This window comes from Idiotropiscis lumnitzeri, chromosome 16 (assembly GCF_059441095.1).
Source record: "Idiotropiscis lumnitzeri isolate Australia: NSW breed Sydney's pygmy pipehorse chromosome 16, RoL_Ilum_1.0, whole genome shotgun sequence".
Taxonomy (NCBI): domain Eukaryota; kingdom Metazoa; phylum Chordata; class Actinopteri; order Syngnathiformes; family Syngnathidae; genus Idiotropiscis; species Idiotropiscis lumnitzeri.
In genome coordinates this window covers 16,573,091-16,595,215 of record NC_142406.1, presented here as the reverse complement: position 1 = coordinate 16,595,215, position 22,125 = coordinate 16,573,091, and the positions used below count along the sequence as shown (strand labels likewise).

Below are 22,125 nucleotides of genomic sequence, written 5' to 3'. Positions count from 1 at the left end.
AAAAAGCTCGTCTGTCAGCCGCCGAGAGGCTTCGTGAATATTCCGAAAAAAATGACCTGTGAGAGATTGTGAGATGTCTGCGTGGGTGCGTGCGTATGTGTGTGTGTGTGTGTGTGTTTGTCACAAAACATTTTGACGTCTTGATTTTTAGCAAACATGAAGTTCAACACGCTCAACTGGTGACAATGAAGATCATTTTGGTATTTAATCATTTTGTCAGTCTGCGTGTGTTTCGTAGTCTAATTTATGCGTGTGTGTGTTTTCTTTTCTCAGGTCAACGTGTGTATATTCCATGTTTTTGGTTTTGGACTTTTGTCAACTTTTGCTGCCCGTCATCTTCTGAACGTTTGCCGTTGACGGCTCTTCGGAAACGCCGCCGTTGCCATGGCAACTTGCATCGTGCGTGACGTTTGACGTGATGCTTTTCGAAACGCAAGATCGTCCGACGCGATCGCCGTCGTTCTCCTCGTCAAAGCCAACGAGAACTCGACTTTCTCGTCAACAGAATCAAAAAAAAAAAAAAGAATCATCAGACAAGGAGTGCAAAGGTACATGACGTCTTCATTCGTTAAGTCGATGACATTTTTTTTTTTTTTTTTTCGGTGTCGTGTGCATTTTCCAACAACAGGATGTATCAAAACGGACCCGCTTGGACAAAAACGTCAACGTTGGACTATTTTCTGGTCAAGCTTGAAGCGGCGCTCGTTCACACCAGATGACGAGACGCTTTGGATTTCCTTTTGGACGCTCGATTCCTCTGCGCAACTTTGGCTTGAGGACGGACGGACTGACCGTCGAGACCGCCGGGACCGCCAACGTGAAGCACGTTGGAGGCCAGGCTCAGACCGACGCTGGCAAGGAGGTCGGCCTTCGTCGGAGGGGAGCGCAATTTTTCCGTCTGTGCCGTGTCTGGACTTTCGTCATCTGGGAAAAAAACAAAAAACAAAAGCCGTCAAGCACTCGCCAAATGATTGGATTTAATCTAGCCAGTTTCATGCTCGCTTCACACCAAATCCTGACCTTGTTCCACTTCGGCGCCGTCGTTTGTCGCCGCCGCTTCTGAAAAACAAATCAAGAATCATGATGTCGCCGAACGCCTCGACAACTCAGTGGCATGAAGAAAAAAAAAATGAAGAAGGCCGGGATGTCCGAGTGAGACGTACCGACGACCGTTACCTGATTGGCTGCGCGACCTGCGGGGAAACAAAACGGGACAAAAAAGTGAATGAAAACGCTTTCGTTTGACGAGACGAGAAATTGGTCTCATCAAGTGCGATGGCGAAAGGTGGAGGCGTGATGCAGACACAAGCCCCGCCCACTTTGACTTTTTTTTTTGCTTTGTGTAAATGATGCATGCAGGAAGAGATCAAAGTCCGTGCTGGAGATTGTCTGACCTCTTTGCAAAGGTCACGAAGCTCACGAGTAACGTTACCCTCATTTGTGTCTTGCAGGCAGTCTCGATCTGAACAAGTCGTTTGTTTTCCACAACAAGATGGACGCCGTCGACTCTCACCTGTGGAAATTTCATCGGACGTGGAGTCTGCGTCGGAAAGACATGATTGAGCCGCGAGAAAAGATCGAACCTGACGGACAAGTCGGACGGAATGTCCACTCACCGTCGGTGTGGACGTCGCCGTGCACCAGCACGGCCATCGCGGCCACCGAGAGGAGGAGCGCCTTTCTGCAAGTCACAAAAAAAGGTATTCCAGCTTCCCTTCTGGACATTCGACAGGTTTATTTTTTTTTGTTTGTTTTTTACTCATTGAGGTTGCTTCACGACACCATGCTGAGTTTTGTGTTTTTAAATTTTGGTGAGCAACTCAGCCGTGTGTGTGTGCGCGTGTGTGTGTGCAGTGTTGCATTGTGGGAGTGAGGACCTACCTGGCGTACATGCTGAGGTCAGGAAGGTCCGTGGTTCTGCCCTGATCACGACTGCTCTGCCTTGCCGTGTCTTGCACGGCCGTTTATATATCTCCCCAAATGTCACCGTCTGAGTGTGTGCGCGCGCGCAGGTGTGTGGGGGGGTGTGCGCGCGTGTGTGTGTGTGTCAGATTCTTTCGTCAAGAACTTTAACTTTGTTGACATGAAGTTCCTCTGCAAGCCCTCATTTTTTTTTTCAACTCAGTTTCTTGACGTGAGCGGCAAGATGGACAAGTGGTTGACACATCCGCCTCGCCGTCGCCAAGTCGTCGGGTTCAATGCCGAGCGGTGGCCGTCCGGTGTGGGGGTGTGGGGGGAACGCCGCTTGGCTTTCTTTCGGGTACTCCGACTTGTTCCCACATTCCCAAAACGTGTTCGCACGTCGGCATCATTGACGACAAATAAATTGTCCCGAAGCGTGAACGCTTGACTGTGATTGGCTGCCTACCGAATGAATTTGGGGATTTTGATCATGTGGAGTTGTAAAACTGTCACACAAATATCATATTTTTTTTCTTTCTGGAATCCAGGTCATACAACGGCGGACAGGATCCCGAATCCAAAGCCGAGCTGATTGCAGACAAACCAAACGTGTGGCCGACTGGAATCCTTCAAAAGTGAGTCAACTGATCTGTTTGACAATGTGGATTTTAAAAAAGTGCCAAGATGACCACGAAAAAGTCAAGCTCATTCAAGATAACCTTCCGCTACGTATGTATTCTTTTTCAACGTTAGTTGGCAGACATTTGACCCGTTTTGCGTCGGGGTCCTGAATGCGCTGCCGACATCATGAACGTACGCCTCCTCTGCCAACTCCGTAACACAATGTCCTGTGAAATTCCCACACACAACAAGCATGTCGCTATTGAAGAGAAGCCCCACCACCCACCAACCCCCCGTGCCCCCTTGCCCGCACCACGCACACACAAACGTCCACACCAGAAGGTCATTTCGGGCTTGAATTACAATCCACACTCATCCGGAAGAACAATCAGAGCAGAACCGCCTGGAACCTGAAACATCCCAGACGCAAGCGGGGGGGCCGCAATTATTGAGGTGATCGGCGACTGGCGACTTGTCGTTCACGTATGACCTCATTAACACGTGATGACGTCATTGTTCGCATGAAGCCGTTCCCAACAAGTCGACTTAACTGATGGTCGCGATTCATGAGTTGAGCTCTCGACGCACTCGTTTTCATTCTCAGTTTTCTTGCAGGTCAAATGGAGCTGTGGGGAGGGTACGGGGGGGGGGCGTCTGGTATTTCAGTGTCAAAGGCTCTTCTGTTTGAAAACGTTTTTCCGTGTAAACTGAGTCTGAAAGTACGTTGGGCCAATTGTGCGCCTTTGAAACAGTGTAAGGTCAAACGTTGGAAGTCATCAAGCGTCCTCGGCCCGTCTGAGTAGGAATGCAAATTAAGTTTCTTTTATTTCTTATTTCCCATTGCGCCAATGCAACTGACAATATGAGAGTAAAAAAAAAAACTATTGTGAATTATGACCGTTCAAAATAGTAGATGTTGGCATAAAAATAAAAAAATGTCAGCCAAAGTCAAACCGTTGAACTCTATTTAGGTTTAATCAGAAGCACTCTTGCTTTTTTTCCAGTTGTGTTGTACTCATGGTGGAAAACATTTAGAAATATGTTTGGGCTTTTTTGACCATCGGTGAGTGTCAGCCAGACAACATCACCGTTGAGCGCAACTCAAAAAGTTAAGGTGTAATATCAACAATCAATGAGTTAATTGCAACAATCAACAAATTGTTTGACTCGTTTTGTCCAACTTTACTGAACCAAACTTTTTTTTTTAACTGATCTTTTTCTAAATACTGAAACTTTTCCTGCACTTGAATTCAGCACACGTGAGTATTGGCCGCCCTCTGGTGGCGCCACGGCGCAACTGCATGGGCCCATCTGACCTACTCTCCTCTCTGTATCTGGCCACGCCCCCCACTTTTTAAATATTTTTTTTTAAACAACCATGTATAGTAAGACTTTTTTTAAACGACCGTATATAGTAAGGCTTTTTTTTTTTTTTCAAAAAAGAAAACGACCATGTATAGTATTTTTTTTTAAAGAAAAAATAAAGTAGCCACCCGATTGCTACTTCCTCAGCACGAGTTTATTTTTTATTTTATTTTGAAACGTCTTTCCGGAAGTCCCAAGAGGACCAGTCGCGGGGGGCGGGGGCAACAAACGCCAACAACAACAATCAACCAAGCAGACAAGCCGATGGAGCGACACGTGCAAAATATTTTGTCTCGTCAAGACTACGTCAAACGTGAAGGTAGGTGATGTTCGTCAATGCAGTCGGTCTGCATTCGAGGCTCGAAATGCGAACGACGCGAAGACGGGCCGACTGCTAAGCTAAAGCTAGCCGAACCTCCACAACACGCTGAAAGTTGCTGCAATCTTGCTTCGTCGAAACAATTGAGTGAAATTAGGAACGAGGGAGGGGGGGGCGAACAACGTTACATCATTGCTACGGGGGTAGGGGGGGGATCACAAGGCCACACGCTTGTGAAGCAGATGAACCACAAAAAAGGACACTTTAATTGTGACAAAAAAGATTTCAGTTTGTGCAGGCCAAGTTGTCAAGGCTCAGTGAATTTGTCTTGCGCTTATATCTAAGTTTCAGTTTCTGTGTTTCAGTTTTGCCGTCGGACGTGCTGAAAGTGGTGGTGGGCGAAGACGAGCATCCGGCGAGCGTCAAAGAGGAAGATGATAAAGATGAAGAGCGACCGCCCATTAAGGAGGAAGAGGAGGAGCTCAGCATCAGTCAGGCGGACGCCGACGCGACCCGCCGACGCGTCAAAATGGAAGCCAAAGCCCCTTGGTCACGCCTTTGCCAGGAGGAGGCGGGGACGGACTCACGCCGTCACATGACCACGGAAGACATCGGGTCAGAGGCCAACTCGCTTTTGCCGCCGCTGTGTGACGGCGAGCCGGCCAAACCGGAAGAAGAAGAAGAATCGCCTCACGACACGGACGGCAGCGACGGCAGCCGGGAAGGTCGCGGAAAGGACGAACGCTTCAAATGCTGCGAGTGCGGCAAAAGTTTTGGCAAGCGCAAAAACTTGAGCACGCACATGTCCCTGCACAGCGGCGAAGCTTTCAGCTGCTCCTTTTGCAGCAAAGCCTTCAAGAAACGCTACAACCTGCTCATCCACGCTCGCGTTCACACCGGAGAGAAACCATACGCCTGCTCCCTGTGCGGCCTCAAGTTCTCCCAAAAAGGAAGTTTGATGCGACACGCCACCACGCACACGGGCCAAAAGACGTTCACCTGCTCCGTGTGCAACGTCAGCTTATGTCAGCGCTCGGACTTAATCGTCCACTCGCGCATTCACACCGGCGAGAAACCCTTCGACTGCGCGCTGTGCGGCGCTCGCTTCTCTCAAAAAGGGAGCTTGGCCAGGCACGTCCGGACGCACACGGGAGAGAAACCTTTCTCCTGCTCTGTTTGCGCCGCCGCTTACAGTCGCAGGTCCGCCCTGCACCATCACGAGAAGACGCACGGCGGCGCCGAGGGGCTGAGCGCCGCCCGCGCGAGCCAGCGTGACACGGCAGACCCGCAACATCCAATCTGACGTTTGTTGTCCAGCTCTGCATATGAACGCCGCCTTCGTTTCTGTGTAAGATGATACCGCAACTCGCAAACTGGTCATCAAAAAATATTTTTGGAGAGATTTAGGAACGATTCCAAACGCACTTCACCGTCTGGCTCAAACGATGAATCAAATAATCTTTTTATTTTTTTTTTATTTTTATCTTATCTCCAGCGACATACTGCGACCAAAATTCGGCACAGGGATTTTGATGGACTACGGCCGACATGCAACAAAAAGTCTCCGTGGATGGCGTGGGGCAGGCCAGCCGTGATTTGGCCCGGAATGAACCGGCCGCACAGGAGTCCTGCCGAAATACCCGATGGCCACCACGTCCCTGGTAATGACGACAAAAGCATTTTGATGTTCTCTGTCAGTGATTGTGAAACGGTGCTAGGAGTCGCACTTGTCTTGTTTGAGCTCCCTCTAGTGGTACTCAAAAGCATCGCAAAATCAAGCGTTCCAACTGGGAATGTTACGTTGGTTTTGACTTTGTTTGCGTCTGATACAGGCCGCCATCCTGTGGCATGTTGGTGCCAAGGAACTATCATGAAGTGAGTTGCCGAGTTTTTTTTTTTCTTTGTTGTCATCGTGGGGCAGATGAGCTCTTTCAACGCGTTATTTCGACAGAAGTTGCGCTTGGCAGCTGTCTTTTTTATCATGGTGTGAGAGAACTATGTTGAAGTGAGTTGAGGAGCTTCAATGAGATAAAAGTAGTGCTTGGCTGCCATCTCGCAGCATTTTGCTTCCAAGGACACTAAATTGAAGTGAGTTGAGGGGCTTAATTTTGACCAAAAGTAGTGCTTTGCTATGTCAAAGTGATTTGAGAAGTTTCATTTCAACAGAAGTAACACTTTGTTGGCATCTTGGTGGCAAGAAATGAAATTGAAGTGGCTTGAGAAGTTCCAGTAAGACATAAGTAGTGCTTTGGCACCATCACGTGGACTCTTATTTTGAAATAAAGAGCTTCAGTTTGGCAAATGTAGTGCTTTGATGCCATCGTGAAGCCTCATGGTGTCAAGAAATGATTTTTGAAGTTGAGACAAAAGTAGTGCTTAGTAGTACGGTTTGATCGTCAATCGGGAGCCGTGTCGAACGGTTGCGAACATTTCATCGGGATCTTTTGGGGGGACTTTTTGGTCAAGGGCAGTCGCAACCCTGTCAAAGTCAGCACTTCTCAGAGTTAGCAGGAAGCGGCCAGCGTCACGGCCGCTTCCTGTCGTGAGGCGCTCGCTATCGGCGTGCGGCAGGTCCGCAGTGGGAGGGGTTTCGCTGGAAGCAGAAAAGTTTCAGCTTCCCCAGAAAACAATGACATCGCCCCGTTGCTCATGTCATGCTTGATGACCTCCGCCAAGGCGCCAGCGTCACACCTTTTGGCCAGATGGAACCTGGCGACCAGTCCATTGGTTGTCATTTTGTGCCTAAACATTGACTGGCGACCAGTCTTTTTTTTTTTTTGGGGGGGGGGGGGGTCATTTTGTGCCATGGCATTAATGAACGACCAATCATTTTTGGTCATTTTGTGCCCTGCTATTGACTGGCGACCAGTCCCCAATGTGTCCGGCCCTCAGTCAGCTGGGATATACTCCAGCTCATCTGCGACCTGTCATGAGGACAAAGTTGAAAAGTGAAAGGCGGGACATCCCCGGCGGGGATCGTCTGTCGATTGACAAAAATGAGGCCGTCCAGTCAGAGCAGGGCAACGTTTTGTCGTGTCACAGACTTCCTGTTGGTCGTTCCAAAATGTGTCTGAGTGGGCAAAAAAACGTAAGTGGCCTTTTTTTTTTTTTATTATTACAGTGGATGAAAAACGTTCCACTGCCAATGGCGGCAGTTTGTCCTATTGGTTAGCGATTGCGTCACATGAAGCGTCTGATGATGTCATCTTCTGGGGGCGGAGCCATGGGGGGGATTACTCAGTTCCTTTTCTGCTGGACTGTCGTCACTTACAAAGAACTTTTTTTTTTTTTTAAGTCAGACAGCCGTGTGTGTGCGGGTGGGCGGGGGTGGTGGTGGTGTGTTTGGGGGTCAGCGTGGGCGTTGATGCTTGAATGGCTCGGTGGCTGGCTGATGACTCAGGTGATGTGTCATACTCGCACACTATAAAGGGGAACTTTCACATGTGTCCACCAACACACACGTACTGTACGCACGTACTGTACACACGCGCACGTGCGCACACCCATACGCACGCACGCACGCTGGATTTGTTTATGACACGCGGACGCACAACGACATGAGACGTAAGTTTGCTCTTTTGCTCGCACTTTTAAGGGCTCGGTGTGCGCGCGTCCGGTCGAAAAGAAGACGTTACGCGAGGTCAGTCGCTCGCAAGTGAGACGAAATGCCGGACGATTTTCATTTCAACAGGTGAGTGAGATTCGAAAATAGAAGTGGCGGAAACTCAGACGGGTTGAGGGAGTGCCTCATTTTTTGTTGCTCGGGTTCATCGGGTCACATGAGTGACGGTGAAATGCGTCGCGTGCGGCCATTTACTTGCAGCTTGGTGGGCGGGAATGAGCCAAAAGTGGCTCAAGTGGCGTTGAAAAACAAACTTGGAATTTATACGAAGATCACGTTTAGTTTTCTCCGCCTTTTTTGGACTCGACCTGTTTTGGTCCTCGGTCCACTCGCGGGCGGTTCGCATCTTCTGGTGGTCGATGGTCATGTGACTCAGTTGGCAGCGTTCTATTGGATGACGGTGGTCAGGGTGTCGAGTGGCGGCGAGCGTTTGATGGGCCGGCGTGTCCGTGACTCTCTGAAAAATAAAAGTGCTGTGAGACAAAAAAAGAAAAAAAAAAATACAACAACAAAAAAATGTGCGGGTGTGTCGTGTCAGGACGTCGCAAATGATTCACGCTTTTGGCCCATTACCTTTTCTTCCTGGCGCCGCGCTGCCAGCCTGTCAGGCGCTTGCGACAATGTGTGTATGTGAGTGTGCGTGCGATGGAGAGAGAGCGTCCGCGCGAGTCAGTGTTTTTGAACGTCCGAGATGCGTGAACGTGTGAACAGCAATGAGAAGTTGCGTCCGTGTTTCTGCGTGTGTGACTGGATGCATTCGAGTATTTGTGTGTGCGTGTGTGTGTGTGTGTCTGAGTAGGTGTGGGCGTGTGCGTGTATGCGCAGACAGTGATGTCATCATCTGCATTAATGCACTGTGAGTGCGCTCATGAATTCATTAGGAGGTCACAACGTGTGTCAAGATTTCCGACGTCTAGACAAGGAAGCGTTGTGATGTCGCTCAAGGTCGTCGTTATGCAACAGATAAAAAAAAAAAAAAAAAAGGTCATGTCGCCGATGCATGGCCTGTTGTGAAAATTATTGGAGCAAACGTGCGCGATGGCGTCAACGTGAGTCGCCTGTCGGGCTTGCAAGTGACAAACAAGCTAAAAAGAGCTCAAACGGCACTGAGAGAAGTTGGAATAAATCAGCAAAAAAAAAAAAAAAGCAAAAGTGGATCTAAAAGAAGCTAAAGTGGAGCTAAAATCAGAAAAAGTGCAACTAAAAGAAACCAAAAGGATGAAAAATGTAGCTAAATAAGCTAAAGTTGAGCTAAAAGACGCTAAAGTGGAACTTTTTGTTTCTGTTGGCTCCTTAGCATTAGCACGATGTTAGCATCTTCTGGCACTGTGGTGGTCATGTGACTCAGCTGGCAGCATTCTGGACCCCCCCCCAAAAAAAAGTGGAACTAAACCAAGCTAAAGTTGGGCTAAAAGTAACTAGCATGTCAAGCTAAAGCTAGGTGGAAGCACAAATGATGTCACATCTCCCTCCTGGTCGCTGAGAAGTTTGTTTCGGCGACTGTTTGAAGGTGGTGACGGCGACCCGGAGCCACTTCCTGCCTCCGGGCGCCACTTGCGTCTCCCTGGAGGCCTGTCGGAAGTTTGTCTCGGTCAACATTCCAGCCCGAGAAATGTGGAAAGTCCGATGTTTGTGTGCCGCGTCTGACTCAGCAAAAACATGCAGACTTGTGTGTGTGTGTGTGTGTGTGTGTGTGTGTGTGTGTGTGTGTGCGCAGGTTTGTGTGCTGACAAAGTGACCTGCTGAAGACATCGGTGAGGTTGCGTGTTGGTCACGGTGCTTGTCGGGTACTTTTTGCCGCTTCTTGTCGACGTCATGTTTTCATGGCTGTCGTCCACGACGTGCGCTTTGTCATTCACTGAGCAACTTTATTCGTATGCAAGATCTTCGACGCGCCATTCTTTCAATATTCTTATTTGCATGCCAAAGTGGGAATTTTTTTTGTCGTTGTCGTCAATGTCGTCGCGGTTGTTGTCGTTGTTTTCATCGTCATTGTTGTTTTGTTGCTGTCGATGTTGCTGTTGTCGTGGTGGTGGAGGCGTTTTATGAGAGTGTGGCGGTCGCGATGCCTCATCATCCTCATCACAATGGCATTTTCCCCCGGTCAGTGCTGCGTGACTCCGCCTCCTGTCTGCTGCGCCTGCTGCTATTGGTGGAGCTGCTGCGGCCGTCACGCTGCGGCCCCGCCCGCCACAACGCCGTCCTCTGCCACGCGCTCAAGTCGGCCGCCGATCAAATGGACGTCATCAGGAAGGCGGCGCAACGGCTGCAACACGTGCGTGCACGCCGCCGCTGCTCTTCGTCCCGGTCCCCCTCGTCTTCTTCCTCCGTCCTTTCTTCACCTTTGTCGCGTTTCTCGCTTTCAGGACGACGACCAAGCGTCCGACGACTTGCTGGAGGCGCGACTGCAAAGTCTCCCCGTCATCGCGACGACCGCTGCTCACTTGCGCACGTGGAAGGTAAACAATGTGGGGCGGGAATAAAAATGGAAAAGAACCAAGAGTCACGAAGCATATTTCAGCGGGGGGGGGTCAGTGCCCCTGCAGTTCCACCTCTAGCGCCGCCCGTGTGGCCGACTTTGACCATCGCCGAAACGAGCTTTTGGGACGAAACGAATTCCATTTGCAATTTTGCCCGTGCCGGCGAGGCCGTGCGTGCGAGCGGTCTCTCATGCGCTTGCGCACGTCTTTGTGGTGGCAGGCCAACGAGTCGCTATCGGGGCTGTACGTCGACGCGCTGGCCTTCCGCGCGCACGCCGACTGGTTGAAAACGGCCGCCCAAAATGTCAGCTTGCCCTCCGAGGCGGCGGGGGTTGCCGCCGTTCACCTGCTGCGGCTGGCCCACCTCGTCAGGACGGCGCTCATACAGGTGAACGCGACCGGTCATCGATGAAGCGAGCATGAACACGAGCGATTGTCGCTGGCGGCCAATCACTCGTCTGCTTTTGTGCTTTGCAGATGGAGGCGGTCGTCCCTCAGGCGCCGCCGCGTCCGTCGCTTCCGGCGGTGTGGACGGCCTTCGAGGCTCTGCGCTACTCGGCCGAGATGTCTCGCCGCTTGAACCTCTTCTGCGGCTTCTCCAAACGACTCGTGCGCCATCTGCGCCGATCGGCGACCTGTCCCCCCCGAAGAAGATGAACGCCGCCCGCTTTGTCGATGGACAACGGAATGGTCGCCAGTCCACTGGCTGGCGATATGTCCAAAGGCCGATTTTTGACCAATCCGTTGTTTGTCGCAACGGAAGCACAATCAAGCGTTTCAAACTTCCACTTTTTTCCCCCTTTGAGACAAGAATGTACATTTTTCGATGAATAAGGGACTGGTCGCCAGCCAGCAGGGCGCATGTAGACCAAGAAGAGAGTCGCCAGCTGATGTCAAATATGGACAAACTCCCTTGGCATGTTTTGAGAGCCGCCGTGAGGAAAAAAGCCAATCCATCTCCTGCTCCTCCTCGCCAGCAGGGGGCGGCGGCGACGCCACACGAAGGCTTCCACTGCATCAGCTGACTCGCTCCTCACGCACATTCCACGCATGACGTGCTTCAAGCGTGTGACCGGGACACGACCCGCTTCACGGTACGTGCACATACATGTCACTCGTCCACGGCATGCAAGTTCCACGTGACACGTTTCAAGTATGTCACTCGTACACGCCCGTTGTCATGTACGTGTGTCAATCGTGAAACGTGCACTTAAATATCTCAAACATTTGCACACGCATGTTTTAAACATGTCGAAATGTTTCGAATGTGTTTGCCGTGCGTGTGTGTTCCAAACGTGTGTTGTGCACACCAACATTCCAAACATGCAATTAATGTCGGAGAAATGCGAGGTGTACACGTTCCGCATGTTTCAAACATGTCACCGACACGTTGCCTTGACATGTGCAGGCAGGCGTCTTGCTTTCCAACTTGTTACGGGTGCCTCTTTTCATTGGTGTTATTTTTACGAAGCGTATTTATGTCGGCGAGGAGTGACGAGGCGCCGGCGTCTCGCCTTTCCGTCCGATGTCATATTTAATACGAGCGACCTTCCGCTTGTTCCTTTTTCTACACGTTATTTATGTTTTTCGCAATAAATTGCACTTTGGAAGTCCATTTCTGTTTGTCGACGTTTGCTGATGTAGTACCAGAAGTGAACAACAGGGGGCGCCCAAAGCTGTCATTGCCCAAACGCCAGTGGGCGTGGCGTGACTTCCATTTGTGCTTAACGTGACATCACAGTCGAGCTCATTTACATGCGAAGCAACTTGGATGTCTGCTGCAAAAGCCAAATGAAAGGCCAGATTTATTTTTTTTTTCTTTTTCTTTTTTTTTCTGCTTGGATGCTAAGCATCCCTCTCAGCAACCCGCACACACCAGAGCGTGAAAGAAGTTTTATTTGAATTTCATTTTATTTCCACTCCACTGTTTTGTCGGTCGGGTCCGGCGTCAGGTCAGGCCGCCTGCTGGTCGGCCGCCGTCGATGGCGCCGCCTGGCAAAATTCTGTGAGGACAATCGTGCAATTAGTCATCGGACGCCCGACGGCCATCGTGGGATGGCGCCCGTCAACGGCTGCGTGTTTGTCGTGTCAGCTGACCTGCGCCGTCGTAGATGAATGGTTTCTTGGCGACGAAGGACAAACACTCCACCATTTTCAACAGCTTCTCTTGTTGGGATTTCACCGTCTCCGCGTCCACCTCATGTCCGGCCCTGGCTACACACACAAACACACACATGGTCAAACGTGTGCGCCTGTGACAGTTGCGTGTGTGTGTGTGTGTGTGTGCGCGCTAACTGTAGCTGAGCAGGAAGCGACCCATGTCGCCCGCTTCGACAAACAACAACATGGCCTCCGGTGACCTCTCGTAGAAATGCAGCGTGAACGAGATGTTGAGTGCCAACAGCGAACCGTTTTGCACCACCCCTGACAAACACAAACGAGATGAATGAGGAGGATTGGGGGAGCTCCAGAGACGTCTCGTGCGCGCGCATGTGTGTGTGACTCACTGTCAATGACAGCCTGCAAGACGAGGGGGTCCTCGGTCGTTGGGTCAGCCGGTGTGGTCACGTTCAACGAGTACGTCACGCACGTATTGTCGCTGAAACAAACAAACACGGCAATGTCACGCGTGCACACACACGCACACGCACACCCGCGCACACTCACAGGTACTTGTTCCTCTCAAAGAAGTGTATGATGTCATTTTTGGGGTGCAGGCTGACGGCCGAGCTGGCCACATCAGAAATCAGCATGAACTCGGCTCCGCCCCAAACCAGATGCCACTCACCGAACACCTGTGGGAGGCCACACCCCTCATCGTCAGCAGCCAACCACGTTCAAGCTGGTTCACAGCACCGTGGGATGCTGTCGCCGACGTTCCAATTTTTTTTTCCCACTAATTGGGTGCAGGATATAAAATCTTTTGGACACATTTTTTAAGGAGCGCGTCGCAAATGATGATTTCTGTGGGCAATTTTTCGACACGCGTCTTGAAATGGCTGACGCGCACAAACGCGTGCGTGCGTTTGTGTCGTCGGACTCGGAAATAACACCAGACAGAACCAATCACTTTGCTAATTTCCAAGCCAGCCGAAGAGCATTTACCTGATTCAGGTTCTTGGTGGGGAGGGGCTTGTAAAGGTCGTCACAGGTGTGCGCTTGCACCAGTGCGCCGGACGCCATCATCGCCATCATCATCATCATCATCGTCGACATCTTCATCTTTGCGTTTGTCCTCAACTCTGGAGAACGTCAAGTGGAGCGACAGTTCTTCGCATTCGAGGCCTTTTAAGGTAGACAAGACTCCGCCCTCTCCCAACCGCCGCCCCCCACCCCCGCTCCTCTCAGGCGTGTATGCGTGTGAGAGTGCTCAGTGTTGTTGACCTGTTTTGTTTTTTTTATTTTTTGTTTTTGATCAGGTCGACTAAGTCCAAAGTCTGACTGTATTGATTGCCTCATCAAATGTTGGTGCAGTTCAGTTGAGGTCTGCTCAGCGTCACCAAGCGATTATAAAACCCCCAAAAAATAAATAAGTCAAAGACCCACGTCCCAAAAAGATGTAAACATGTCATGAAAATGGAGTGAGGCTGTTGCAAAACGGATTCCAAGACAATATTTTTGCAATTTTAAAGCCGCTCCAAAGTCGAAGAATATGACCTCATTCGCTGCCATTGACGGATATAGACGCCCAAAAAAATGAATTCATCTGACCTGGGCTGGCAGTGAATGGGTTAACGCATTAATTATGCTATTATAAAAGATGTTATAAACTTGTTTGAAAGCTATAAATAAGCAGTTATAAAGACATGATTTATATGCTCCCAAATTGTTGGAACGATGAGATCGAGATAAATTGTAATGAAGCTGTTTGTGTTCGTTGGCTACAAATTGAGCTGTTAAAAAATCACTGCAACGATTGCACGCTATAAAGTTGCAATGAAAACTTTCTAGTTTGGCCATGACGTCACGAATATGAACGTGAAAGTTGTTGTTTCATTCTTCGTGATACACACTTCATGAAGCTGTTCTAAAACGTTCATGGCGCAATTCTGCAAAACGCTTATAATAAGGCAATCAACCGGAAACATGAACATTTGTGAACGTGTTTGCAAAGAGTTCCACCCCCAAGAAATCTGTTGTATTGAACTTTTAATTGTCATATATTTGCATTGAATCTGTTACAGTTGTTTATTTTATTCATATTATTATGTTTATTGCATTTATTTGCAAATTCATTCATTCTTATATCATAACTATGTATGTGAGTGTCCAGCAGGTGGCGATGTCGCTAATGATGAGCATGTCGGGCTGCGTTGTTACAAGCCACAAAAATCACAGAGACACATGTTGCTCTTTGAGTTTCTTTAATAGGCGCTTTAGTTGAGCATGATAATTTGGTGGCCGTCACAGGAATCTGCAGGAGACAAAAGACAACATGAGACTGACGGGAGCGACACGATCGGCGGGACTTGCGAGAGACGAGCCAGTGCGGCCCCAAACCTTTTTTGGGGTCAATCATGAAGTTGGGCTCTCCGGTGAAGCCCAAGCAGCTGGCCTGCTTCTTGAAGTGCTCCATGTCCGAGTCCTTCGCCGTGTTGCCTTCAGCTGCGAAAGGACAAATGGCACAACTGCTTTGGAATTGCGTAGAGAGGCCGCAAGAGGGCGACAGAGACACTCGCAATTCGAGCATCATGAGCTCTTGTTGCAAAAACGTCTGCAAGCAAACTGCCTTCACGTGTGGCGCTCGAACCCGATCAGGTACTCAACTCGCCAAAACAAACTGTGCCGTCAAAGTTTTCGGCTGCAGAAACATCCTTTGGCTTTTAGTCTAGCCCAAAATTGAAATCGTGAAACTTTCACGTTAACTGTGAATGGTGTGCGTTCAAGGACGGCCAAGAAATCCGTCAAAGTTCAGCAATTCTTGTTTTGGTTTGAAGTGTTTAGGTTTTCCTCACCGAAGAGGTACAAGGACTTGGCGCTGATCTCGTCGTTGGTGGCTTCGTCGAGGTGGATGCCGAAGGCCTCCAGGAAGGTCTTGAGCTCGCGGCCCGTGCTGTTGATGCTCAGCACTTGGCAGCCCTCGCACGTCGGCAGCAGGTGGAAGGCGGACGAGATGTTTTGCACTGAGGACGACAAAAGGTCAGCGTCCACGCCGCAAAGACGGCGACATCAAACTACAAAAAGGGCAGACTTTTGGTGGACGCCACGTTGCCGTCGATGGAGATGTTCAACTTGGTGCCGAAGCAGGTGCCGTTCCTGGAACGTTCAAAAAGGTCAAATCGGTGCCAAAGAGTTGCAAAAACGGGAAATTAAGAGAGAATCTTTCAAAAGTCGCACTTACATCATCATCTCCTCGTAGAGGAACAGGTCCATGTCGTTGTGGGCGGCGGCGCTGATGTTGACGCGGCTGCCGTCGGTGATTTTCAGGATGGCGTCGAAGACGTTGTTCTCCGTGTAGCCCAAGATGAACGTGAAGTGGCCCGACAGCTGACCGCATCAAAGCGCCCACATGTAAGCAACACGCACACGCAGGCACGCACGTTAACACGCGTTGGCCGCTCTGCCTGGCCATGCTCCTTGCGAGTGCTTTCATTTTGTCATTGCGCGTTTGCTGGCTTGACAACACTTTTGGGGTGTTTTTCGACTTCGCTCGATCGGACGCGCGCGCCTAACTCAGCTCAACAGGACTGTTGTCGTTTTGGGGAAGAAATGTGGAAAAAGACTTAAACGAATTGTGTAAAGTGTCACAATGTGAGAAATTCCCATGAAAGGAGTCTCGTAAAAGAAAAAAGAAAAAATTTGAGAATCTTCAAATAATCAGAAAGGGACCGATTGCAAAAAACAAAAAGTCGTTGGAAAAGGTTTGTTTTCAAACAAGTGTCGTAAAAAAAGGCAAGGTTGGAGCGAATCGTCCCAAAAAAGTCGTTAAAGCGCCGTCCATGAATCGCCCTGGTCGCCTTTTGATGACGTTGCAATTCGCGTTGGATTTGAGTTCTAATCTGAAAAATCTCCGAAGGCACCAAATGCGCCCCAAATCTTGGCCTTGCCTTCATCCGTTTTTTTTTTCAATGACCAACGACGCTCACCTGTTGACGGTTGTCAAGCGGCAGCGGGGCGACCAGCATCGCGCATTCCTCGGGCGTCGGCATGGCGACGGCGACGGAGCACGCCAGCGCAAACAGGAAGTGGATGCATGGAGCTTTCATGATGACCGAGACGAGTCGAGACCGGCAAAGAGCGACGAGCGTGACGGCGGCGCCGTCTTTTATAGCCGTTTGCGTCCACGCGTGCTTTGTTGACCGAAGGTCACGTGACGGCCACTGACTTTGCTGGCCCGGTCGATCATTCACGCCGTCATCGACTACGGGAGGCCCGGCGGGCCACGTGCCGCACGCTCGCAAACATCTGGCAACCTTGAGCAGCTTTGAGTCGAATCACGTTGGCGGGCGACACTTAACTCATTTACTGTCATTGACGGCAAACGTCGTCAATGATCCTTTTTTTTTTTTTTTTTTAAACTCGGCTAGTCGTGAAAGAGTTAAGAACGGTTGGTAACTCGCACTTCTTCACATTTTAAAGGGGCGGGGCCAAGCCCAAAAAAGGTTTTACACGCCGCACTAGACTAACGACGTTCTTCTGATTCACGTTGCCTTTGTGGAACGCGACAGAAGCAGCGTTTGTGCTCCATCTGAGGGGGCGGCCATCTTGCCGCTGCAAACGATGCCAATCGGGCACACTATCACACGACTAACGAACCCCCCCCCCCCAAAAAAAAAAACGATGAGCCGTGATTGGTCCGAGCCGCCGTGATGTCATGTCGGCTCGACAGCGAGTGGCAAGATGGCCGCCGCCTCAGATGTCTTCAACCGGCTGCGTCTTGCTGCTTGGTTTCACGTTCCACGAAGGCGAGACTCATCAGGAAAATAAAAATAAAAATTATGGGCAAAAAAACATTTGAACTTATTGACTGCCAATGACGAGTATAGTCGCCAAAAAGTTCATTCATTTGACCGAGGCTTTCAGTGAATGACTTTTAATATCGGTGAACATTTGACAACATGAACACAAATATTTGGTCAAGCTTAGTCGTGTTTAAGTTTTATTAATAGCGTGCAACGTTTATTCAGTTTTTAACATTTAGTAACATGAATATTTTTTGTCATGTGATTATTTGCAAACATTTGGTCAACTTCTTTCCAACAATGGAGACCTTTTGTTCATTGGAGTTGTGTGTGCGTGGGGGGGAGGGCTGCCAGTTCCATGTAACCAGACTGTACCTAAAAAAAAAAAAAAAATGGACCGGGCCGGATCGAAGCAAGTTCAAAGAAGTTGTTCGCCTACACGCTTGTGTGTCGTCTGTTTGTCTGTGTTGAAATGTTGACAATTGGATTTGCGTGGAATCGAGCGATGCGCCCTCGCACAAACGGCTGCAACGAGGTTTTCAGCACTTGCGTCGAGGCGTCGTCCGTCTTGCTTGATGTCGACTTTGGACTTGGACCGAAGTCGGGAGGAATGGTCTCAAACAGCCCCTCTGTCAATATTCTGGGATTCAGCAAAGAGAAATGATTTAAACGGCAAAAGTTGAGTCGGACTTCATGGCAATCAGAAGAAAAAAAAAAAGCAGGCGTGTCTTTGAATTGTTTTGGTATGTGGAGACGGCGTGGCACCGTTGCTCCTGATGCTGCGTCATTGTGTGACGCGCTTTGGAGGTCAAAAAGCGAGCGTTATACAAGTGACGGCACATTTTCCATTCGCATCGCATTTCAAGTGGATCGGCCGCTACGAATGATACCAGCAAGTCCAAGCAAAAACAGCAAACAAGCTTTGAGGAGGGATGCAAAAGAATTTAAATCTTCCACTATGAACGATGGCACAATCAAGTCATCGTCTCACGCGGAGGCGAAGTCCCGCCAACCAATCAGACGCCCGTATCGATTGAGCAAACAAAAAACGCAGACAAATGTTGGATGAGTCACAGAAAAACACAAACAAAAAAAAGTGCCGTGAGTGGCCCGGGTTCAAAGGTGGCTGGAGAGTGCCGAGCCTAAGGGCACCGGGTCGCGCTTTTTCAACGACGTCGTACTCAACCGTGCGGATTTAGCCTCAAACCGTTTTTCACTATTTCAGTTTTCCGGATTTTTGGAGGCTGGTCAGAGGCGACAGCCGTCTCGCTTTCGCCGTCTCCTCTCACGCCGCCTGTCAGGAGATGATGCGGTAGTCGAAGGCATCCTTGTCGCTGTGGTCGGTCCAGTTGGAAGCCGGCATGCTGCGGTACGGGTCCAGAAGGATCCGGAAGCAGCGCACCATTAGCACAGCCAGGAACAGCAAGAGCCCGAGGACCAAGACCAAGGCGACGCGCTGCTCCGGGCTGAGGAAGGATGAAGATGAAGACCAGGGCTCCGGATCCGAGGACGGCGAGTCGCTGCCGTAGACCTGCTCCGTCATGTTGGCCGCAGGGACGAGTCTGGAAACGACAGTTGACGTGAGCGCATTAACGCTCAGACCAAAACACGTCACACTCACTGATCCAAAAATAAGCGGCGTGGCTAAAATTAGTCAGACAGCTCGTCAAACGCTCGCCGCCGCTCTGCAGCTTAACACGTCGCGTGCCGAGCGGCGCGCCGCGCCTGACTGGTATCCAAACTCACATGATGCACATCTTGCGCCACGCGTCACATCACGTGTCACGTGACCTCATATGAGCCATAACGTGTCACGCATGACGAGTCAGCTAACACGCGTCGGTCGTTCTGTGACAAATTAGTCAGTATGTAACCAATAAAATTTCGATTTGAATGAAACTTGGTGGGCTTGTTGATTGTAATGGCACAAGACTAAATCTCAAATTTGAGGACAATCGGACCAGAACTTTGGCAGCCACGGCCCGCCTAATTGCGAGATTTTGGGCAAAAAGAGGCGTGGCCGCCTGCCTTGCAAACCTTCCATCCATTCCAAGAGGAATTCAACAAGGAGGGGGATGAACACTTTGTATCATTATTGGTGCTGAACAAAAACTAACATCACCTTCCACGGCTCAAGAAGAATGTTGAGTTTCAAAGCTGCAATGTCGACACCCAGTGGCCCAAAATTACTGAACCATTTATAAAAATGTCCAAAAAAAAATCAATTGACATTTTATTCGTATAGCACTATTCATAAATAAAATTCAGCTAAAAATTCTGTTCAATAAAAACATCCCAACCACAACAACTGTTATTTTCGATAAAGTTTTAAAAGAAAAAAAAACACGAGAGGGAGGCAGGAATGCGCATGCGCGTTGAGAAGACCTGTTGGATGACGTCATCGTCGCTGGTCTGGTATTGTCGCGTCCACGACGACGACGACGAAGACAACGACGATGGCGGGCACCGCGCTCAAGAGGCTTATGGCCGAGTACAAACGTGAGCGCAATTGCACCGACATCTTTTACAGCAACTTGACTGCGACAACAAAGCCACTTTCTTTCTCGGCGATCTGGCGCGCCTTTGTGCGTCGCTTCCAGAAGGTTCCGGGCAGCCGGAAAACGAAGTTGACCGCTGACATGTTCGATTTTTTATTTAATTTTTTTGTTTGTGTGTGTTTGTGTCAAGTTGAGTGTTTAGCTCCGCGCGAGCCAAACGAACAACAACACTTTAGCCTCGTCGTCGTTTGGAGCTAAATCTTAACCTGGCTTCCGTTCCGACTTGCGACGCCGCGCGTCTCTGTTGTCGCGGAACACGAGGCGGGCCCGGATAGCATTTTACCATGTTCGCTTGACAGCCGAGCACACAAAGGAGATAACTTGTTTGTTTGTTTGTTTTCTTCGAGCCTTATTTAATTGCGGAAACATGTCTGCCACATAAGGAAAAGAAGGTTAAATATCACTTTAAAAGAGGATAAATTGCACATTTGAACGTTTTTTTGCAATGTATCTATTATTTAATTTAAATGACAAGCTACATAACTACACTGCTCTTTTCTAGAGCTGCAAAAAAACTACAAAAGTCTGCCAGAAATGTGATGGGATCATTTGACGAAAATTGTTTTTCAAGTGATGTGCGGCGGTAACGTGTGTGTTTTTGCTTCCAGAGCTGACACTCAACCCGCCGGAGGGAATCGTGGCCGGTACGTCGTTCACCTTGTTTTGTGTTGAAAAGCTTTTGCGCTAATCAAAAACTCAGCTCGAGCAAACTCAACAAGTTGACCACAAAAAATGGTGGCAACAGTAACACCGGCGCTCTTGGAGTTGAATGTGTTTGGGTGAGGATGCGTCTCTCTCTGTCTTGCAGGTCCCGCCAATGAGGAGAACTTTTTTGAGTGGGAGGCGCTCATCATGTAAGTTGCGCTCTCTTGACTCGCTTGTTGTGTCGGAGCGTCTCGTGTGGCTTGTCAAGTGGACGTGTGTGTCCTTTGTGTGCGTTTCAGGGGTCCGCAAGACACGTGCTTCGAAGGCGGCGTCTTTCCAGCCGTCCTCACGTTCCCCTCCGATTACCCGCTCAGCCCCCCGAAAATGAGGTTCACCTGTGACATGTTTCACCCCAACAGTAGGTCCTCTGCTCGTGACTCACTCTGACAGACAAACACCAAAAAAAGCTTCCTTCCAAAATGTCCAAAGGTGGACAAATAGTTTGAGTTCACACACACACATGCAGACGTTTCGAGAATCATGTATTGACGAGTATAAAATTTCCATCCACGTTTGTCCTCCCCACCAGTCTACCCTGACGGCCGTGTGTGCATCTCCATCCTGCACGCTCCTGGCGACGACCCAATGGGCTACGAGAGCAGCGCCGAGAGGTGGAGTCCCGTCCAGAGCGTGGAGAAGATCCTGCTGTCTGTGGTTAGCATGCTAGCAGGTAGCCAGCCTCTCCTCGCCGCTCCAGACATCAAAAGCAGATCACCATGGAAACCGAGCACCTTCATTGCCTCCCTTCTCGCTCGCTCTGTGTCTCTTTCTCTCAGAGCCAAACGACGAAAGCGGCGCCAACGTGGACGCCTCGAAAATGTGGCGGGAGGACCGCGATCACTTTTACAAACTGGCTCAGAAGATCGTACGCAAGTCCCTGGGTCTTTAGTGTGATGTCATCAGCCAGCGCCGCGTGTATGTGTGCGTGCGTGTACACAGCAGCATGGACTGCTTTGCCTCTGTCACGTGCTCCGTGACGGTAACGTGATGGTTGAGTGTACCGCCACTCATATAGGACGAGGCCCAAAGCCCCGCCTTCAGGAAGTCACATGACATCATGAGCCCTGCGCTCCTGACTGCTCATTGGCCGTGTAAGACAATCACATGACATCACGCAAGGCCAGCGGGAAATTGTCAGCTGAAGAGACGCTCACGTTGGGAGGTGTTTATTTACGCCAAAAATCTGTTGACGTGTTTCTTGCGTGTCCTTCATATTGCGCCCCAGGTCCTCACTTGTAAGACATTATAGCACACTAGTACACTCTTAGTTGGAATGTTCTTTCCACTATTGCCATACTAGTTCAAGCTGGAGTTGGATATCGAAGAAATGCTCAGACGGCTTTCAAGGCACCCATAATGTACTCTGTGTGTGTATTTGAAACATTTCTGACAAAAACGATCTCGAGTGCAATTTGACTTCATCGCCGACTCCTATTGTGATGTCAAGTGACTTTGTCTGACATGTTGTACAATAAACAATGCAAACTTTCACTTTCCAACTGTTGCAATCCTGTTAAAAAAATGTTTCATGCCAACACAGAAAATGAGACTTCTCAAGAACTTGATCAATGTGTGATGACCTACAAATGGAGAATGAAATTATTTTTTTAGTGAGTCACATCAAATATTAATTTTAACTTCGTTTGGTTGT

The 22,125-nt window shown here is 49.5% G+C and overlaps 7 protein-coding genes across 9 annotated transcripts; 3 read left to right on the top strand and 4 right to left on the bottom strand.

The window, feature by feature from the left end:
• Positions 1-595: 595 nt before the first annotated feature.
• Positions 596-8,272, bottom strand: LOC148321860 (uncharacterized). Of its 2 annotated transcripts, none has more exons than XM_088318896.1 (6): positions 8,138-8,272; positions 1,617-1,681; positions 1,433-1,540; positions 1,164-1,193; positions 1,021-1,059; positions 596-924 (listed from the first exon to the last, which is right to left on the bottom strand). In XM_088318896.1, exons 1-6 carry the CDS (start codon positions 8,194-8,196, stop codon positions 707-709), a joined length of 519 nt encoding a protein of 172 aa, XP_088175022.1. In that variant the 5' UTR covers positions 8,197-8,272; the 3' UTR covers positions 596-706. The 2 variants fall into 2 exon arrangements, with proteins under 2 accessions (XP_088175022.1, XP_088175023.1); XM_088318897.1 differs by lacking the exon at positions 8,138-8,272 and adding an exon at positions 1,882-1,916.
• Positions 4,085-5,850, top strand: LOC148321861 (uncharacterized). Its single transcript, XM_088318890.1, has 3 exons — positions 4,085-4,207; positions 4,573-5,555; positions 5,703-5,850. Exons 1-2 carry the CDS (start codon positions 4,153-4,155, stop codon positions 5,508-5,510), a joined length of 993 nt encoding a protein of 330 aa, XP_088175016.1. The 5' UTR covers positions 4,085-4,152; the 3' UTR covers positions 5,511-5,555; positions 5,703-5,850.
• Positions 5,727-19,444, top strand: LOC148321857 (uncharacterized). 2 transcript variants are annotated; one of them, XM_088318892.1, is made up of 5 exons: positions 5,727-5,868; positions 9,938-10,104; positions 10,196-10,288; positions 10,530-10,697; positions 10,787-11,924. In XM_088318892.1, the coding sequence occupies exons 1-5, from the start codon at positions 5,778-5,780 to the stop codon at positions 10,964-10,966; spliced, it is 699 nt and encodes a 232-aa protein (XP_088175018.1). In that variant the 5' UTR covers positions 5,727-5,777; the 3' UTR covers positions 10,967-11,924. The 2 variants fall into 2 exon arrangements, 1 of the variants encoding a protein (XP_088175018.1); XR_015846904.1 differs by lacking the exon at positions 5,727-5,868 and adding an exon at positions 18,437-19,444 and having other exon boundaries at positions 9,590-10,104; positions 10,787-11,403.
• On the bottom strand, positions 12,188-13,582 carry LOC148321859 (saxitoxin and tetrodotoxin-binding protein 1-like). The gene is made up of 6 exons (XM_088318895.1): positions 13,415-13,582; positions 12,977-13,104; positions 12,817-12,908; positions 12,605-12,733; positions 12,407-12,523; positions 12,188-12,312 (listed from the first exon to the last, which is right to left on the bottom strand). The coding sequence occupies exons 1-6, from the start codon at positions 13,529-13,531 to the stop codon at positions 12,263-12,265; spliced, it is 633 nt and encodes a 210-aa protein (XP_088175021.1). The 5' UTR covers positions 13,532-13,582; the 3' UTR covers positions 12,188-12,262.
• On the bottom strand, positions 14,657-16,564 carry LOC148321858 (uncharacterized). The gene is made up of 6 exons (XM_088318894.1): positions 16,396-16,564; positions 15,651-15,796; positions 15,501-15,565; positions 15,265-15,432; positions 14,810-14,914; positions 14,657-14,723 (listed from the first exon to the last, which is right to left on the bottom strand). Exons 1-6 carry the CDS (start codon positions 16,513-16,515, stop codon positions 14,686-14,688), a joined length of 642 nt encoding a protein of 213 aa, XP_088175020.1. The 5' UTR covers positions 16,516-16,564; the 3' UTR covers positions 14,657-14,685.
• LOC148321856 (cortexin-3-like) lies at positions 17,245-19,571 on the bottom strand. Its single transcript, XM_088318900.1, has 2 exons — positions 19,334-19,571; positions 17,245-18,773 (listed from the first exon to the last, which is right to left on the bottom strand). Exon 2 carries the CDS (start codon positions 18,752-18,754, stop codon positions 18,509-18,511), a length of 246 nt encoding a protein of 81 aa, XP_088175026.1. The 5' UTR covers positions 18,755-18,773; positions 19,334-19,571; the 3' UTR covers positions 17,245-18,508.
• ube2g2 (ubiquitin-conjugating enzyme E2G 2 (UBC7 homolog, yeast)) lies at positions 19,567-21,973 on the top strand. Its single transcript, XM_088318898.1, has 6 exons — positions 19,567-19,710; positions 20,378-20,413; positions 20,578-20,623; positions 20,714-20,832; positions 21,004-21,144; positions 21,251-21,973. The coding sequence occupies exons 1-6, from the start codon at positions 19,668-19,670 to the stop codon at positions 21,361-21,363; spliced, it is 498 nt and encodes a 165-aa protein (XP_088175024.1). The 5' UTR covers positions 19,567-19,667; the 3' UTR covers positions 21,364-21,973.
• Positions 21,974-22,125: the final 152 nt, after the last annotated feature.